Raw genomic sequence first — 4,447 nt, 5'->3', positions numbered from 1 at the left:
AATACTGGAATTACAAGCATGCACCACCATGCCCGGATACCCTGTTGTCATTTGTGGATTTCATTGCTATATAAAATAGAGATCATATCTGGAAAATATTTGTGAATGGTTAAAGTTAAGGAGAAATAGTAGAAAATAAGTAATAAAGAAAGGAAACTAGGAGCACGTGTATCTTTGGTACCAAGACTCATAAGAGGAAAATGGGTAATTGAATTGCTTCATCGCTAGAACTTTTAAGGTAAATATCAAAAAAATTACTTTATAAGGGATTGACTCCTTTCATCTCTAAGTTTGTAAAAACATTTCTAAGTAATTATTATACTTGATTTTATAAATATTTTCAGATGAAAATGAAATAATTTAAATTCCACTTGTATGTTTTCTTTTGTAGCTTTCCTAATAGGATGGTTCTAGGAAGAACACACATAAAAGATGTAGCAGCAAAAAGGAAAATTGAATTAAACAGTTATCTACAGAGCTTGATGAATGCTTCCACAGATGTAGCAGAGGTGACCTTCCTATATAAGAAGTAATAACACATGACTTTGTGCCACACCGTACTTAAACTAATGAGTCTTTTTCTCTTCAATCGTAGTGTGATCTTGTTTGTACTTTTTTCCATCCTTTACTTCGTGATGAGAAAGCTGAAGGAATAGCGAGGTCCGCAGGTGAGATTACTTTTTCCTTTGTTTATAATTCATGACCTGCAAGTCTATAGCTCTTTAATGGATGTGATAGTGACCGTGTGTTACTGTTCAGTGAGAATGAGAAGGGGATATTCAAATCAGCCTATTTCTGGATAAAGTTAACTTTCCTAATAATTACTGGAAATGAATAATTAAGTCCCCTACCATGTTCTTTATTTCCCTGTCTTCTGCCTCCCCACATCCCCACATACAGCGGTCATGAAAGTAGAGCAGAATCCTTTTGCTGTAGCTTGAGCCACTGCAAGCAGGGTAAAATAAAAAGCCAGGAGCCTGGGGATGGTGGCTCACACTTGTAACTTGGGAGGCTGAGATAGGAGGATTGCAGGTTTGCAGCCAGGCTCGGCAGTGTAGTAAGGCTCTCAGCAACTTACTGAGATTCTTCCTGTTTCCAAATAAATAAAATAGGTCTAGAGGTGTGGCCCGGAGGTAAAAGACCCCTGAGTTCCATCCCTAGCACAACTAAATAAATAAATAAATAAATAAATAAATAGGAAGGTATTTGCATTTTCAGGTGTGGGTCCTTTCAGTCCTACCCCAGGCCAAATAGGAGGAGCGGTGAAGTTATCTGTCTCTTACCGAAATGGTACTCTGTTCATCATGGTGATGCACATCAAAGATCTTGTGAGTGATTACAAATATGATATTTTAGAGGAAACTTATACTTGGTAAGAAGCATTACTATTAAGGGACTGCTTTTCTTCATAGGTAACTGAGGATGGGGCTGACCCAAATCCATATGTTAAAACATACCTACTTCCAGATACTCACAAAACATCCAAACGTAAAACCAAAATTTCAAGGAAAACCAGAAATCCAACATTCAATGAAATGGTAAGTTAAAATCATTTTTAAAAATTTCTAGGTTTATTTGGGGATTCTAAAATTGAAAACATTTTTTTAAAGTATAAGCTGCTGAACTATTTATTGTCCAAAGCAAATCAGTATCAGTCCAATCTTATTTAACAAAGTGATGTAAGATAGAAGCTCTCAGTCACAGCCTCTTAGCTTTATTTCTTAGTAGTAAGGATTAAACCTAGGGTAACTCTACTACTGTGTGACATTCTTGCCCCCCCCCCTTTAATCATTTTGAGACAAGATCTCCCTAATTTTCCCAAGACAGCCTTAAATTTGTGGACCTTCTTCCTCAGCCTCTAGAGTAGCTAAAATTAGACGTGTGTCACCACACCCAGCTGGCCTCTTAGCATTTATTTATTAGTTTTGGTGCCAGGGATTGAACTCAGGGACATTCTGCCTCCAAGCTACATCCTCAGACCCATTTTTTATTCTTTATTTTTGACACAGGGTCTCACTAAGTTGCAGAGGGCCTAAGTATCTGATGCTGGCTGTGAACCTGTGATCCTCCCGTCTCAGCCTCCCAAGAACTGGGATATAAGTGTGTGTCACCATGCTTAACTTGACCCATTAGCTTTAAAAAAGACATTAGTCTAGGTGTGGTGGTGTACACTTGTAATACCGGTATTTGGGAAGCTGAGAGAATGGTTGCAGGTTTGAGGCCAGTATCACAAGACACTCAGCAACTTAGCTAGATCAGATTTCAAAATAAAAAATAAAATAAGGCTGGAGGTGTGCCTTGGAGGTAGAATGCCCCTGGGCTCAATCTCTAGTACCACTGAGAAATTAAAATAAAAAGACATTAAGAGGACTGGGGCTCAATAGTAGAGCACTTACCTTTCATGTTGTGAGACCCTGGGTTTGAATTCCATTGCTGCAAAATAAGAAAACAGACTTTATGGGCCAAGCGTGGTAGCTCATGCTTATAATCTCAGTACTTAGGAGGCTAAGACAAGAGGATCACAGGTTCTCAGCCAACGTCTTCCTATTAAAACATTTTTAGTTCCAAGCATGGTGGCACATGCTTGTAATCCCAGCACTTGGGAGCCTGAGACAGGAGGATCGTGGTTCACGACAGCCTCAGCTACTACTTAGTGAGACCGTTTGCAACTCAGTGAGACCCTGTTTCAAAATAAAGAATAAAAAATAGGGATAAGGGTGTAGCTCAGAGGTAGAATCCCCCTGGGTTCTATCCCTAATACTGCAAAATAAATAAATAAATAAATAATAAATAAATAAATAAAGTGCTTGGTATTGAAAGCAGTAAGCAAAGCTTAACATACACAGTATAACTATGACACTTGTGGTCAGCTAATAAACTCACTAACCTCTGCCCTCTTGTTTAAGTACTTGAGTAAATGCATTATTTGTGTGCTTTAATATTACATATATAAAAAATGTCTGGATAGAGATTACAAGTAAATCTGAATTTTTATCAAGGTTATAAATTTAAAACCTATAAGCCAGGTGTGGTGGCACACGCCTTTAATCTTAGTTCTTGGTAAGCTGAGACAGGAAGATCATAGTCGGGGTCAGCCTAGGAAGCTTACTTTCACAATGGAATAGAATCGTTGGGAATGCAACTCAGCAGTAGAGTGCTTGTTATAGCCTGTCTAATGCCCTGGAGTCAATTCCTAGTACCACCAAAAATAAATAAAATAATCCCTCTGCTTTTGTAAAATAATTATAATTATGCTATCCCTCCCAACATGCTTTTTTATCCTCTCTTTTCACAGCTATTAGATCATCTTAAGGTAACTGCAGGTTATTTCTCTTCCCTTTCCTTTCACCTCCATCTCAGAAAAACCACGTTTCAAGGTTTTTTGGGTTTTTTTGTGTGTTGCAATAGGGATCAAACCCAGGGGCATTCTACCTCTGAGTTACACCCCCAGCACTATTTTGTGTTCTTTATTTTGAAACAGGGTTTCTTACTAAGTAGCTGAGGCTGGCCGCAAACCTGTGATCCTCCTGTCTCAGCCTCCATAGTACTGTGATTACAAGTGTGCACCACCATGCCCAGCTATGTTTCAAGTTTTGATTGATTGATTTTTTTTTCCCCTTTGGAGCTAGGAATTGAACCCAGAAGCATTTTATCTCTGAGCTATACTCCCAGCCCTATATGTTATTCTTTCTTTTGAAGCAGGGTCTCACTAAATTGCAGAGAACCTTACTAAGTTAGTGAAGCTGGCTGTCAACCTGTGATCCGCCTTTCTTAGCTTCCCAAGTACTGGGATTACAAGCATGGGCCACCGCGCCCGGCCCTGATTGATTGATTATTGTAGTGGGGATTGAATCCAGGGGCATTCTACCTCTGAACTATTCCCTAGCTATTTTAATTCATTTTGAAATATGGTCTCACTAAGTTGCTGAGGCAGGCCTTGAATCTGTGATCCTCCTATCTCAGACTCCCAAAATACTGGGATTACAGGTGCGCATCACCATACCTGACAAGTTTTTTTTTTTTTTTTTTTTGCCAGTGACTGGTCCTACTTTGTACATCTCTTTGTTAAACATTCACAGAAATGACATTATAATTCAGGACTACTGAAATATAAAATGTGCTTCTGAAGTATTGAAACAAATCATAGTAATCATAATATCATTCATTATGTCACTTTGATATTCTCATGTTACACTGAAAAATATTCTAAGAAACCAAATAAATTTTTATTTGTAACGTACTTTTTATTTTTCCTTTGTTATAGCTTGTATACAATGGATATAGCAAAGAAACTCTGAGACAGAGAGAACTTCAACTAAGTGTACTCAGTGCAGAATCTCTGCGGGAAAATTTTTTCTTGGGTGGTGTAACCCTGCCTTTGAAAGATTTCAACTTGAGCAAAGAGACAGTCAAGTGGTATCAGCTGACCGCAGCAACTTATTTGTAA

General features: G+C 38.3%; 1 protein-coding gene across 2 annotated transcripts in view; it reads left to right on the top strand.

Moving 5' to 3' along the window:
* Positions 1-4,447, top strand: part of PIK3C2A (phosphatidylinositol-4-phosphate 3-kinase catalytic subunit type 2 alpha) — a gene marked incomplete at both ends in the record, with an annotated part of 84,682 nt that extends 80,235 nt beyond the window's left edge. For both annotated transcript variants that reach the window (XM_080713904.1, XM_080713903.1), the window contains 5 exons: positions 392-509; positions 596-668; positions 1,219-1,328; positions 1,413-1,538; positions 4,265-4,447. In XM_080713904.1, the coding sequence (XP_080570030.1) occupies positions 392-509; positions 596-668; positions 1,219-1,328; positions 1,413-1,538; positions 4,265-4,447 (610 nt within the window). The remainder of the gene's footprint in view (positions 1-391; positions 510-595; positions 669-1,218; positions 1,329-1,412; positions 1,539-4,264) is intronic.

The sequence above is a fragment of the Muscardinus avellanarius genome (assembly GCF_963383645.1).
Source record: "Muscardinus avellanarius genome assembly, chromosome: 1".
Classification (NCBI taxonomy): domain Eukaryota; kingdom Metazoa; phylum Chordata; class Mammalia; order Rodentia; family Gliridae; genus Muscardinus; species Muscardinus avellanarius.
The sequence above is the reverse complement of the archived record's forward strand: the minus strand, read 5'-3'. Positions and strand labels throughout refer to the sequence as shown.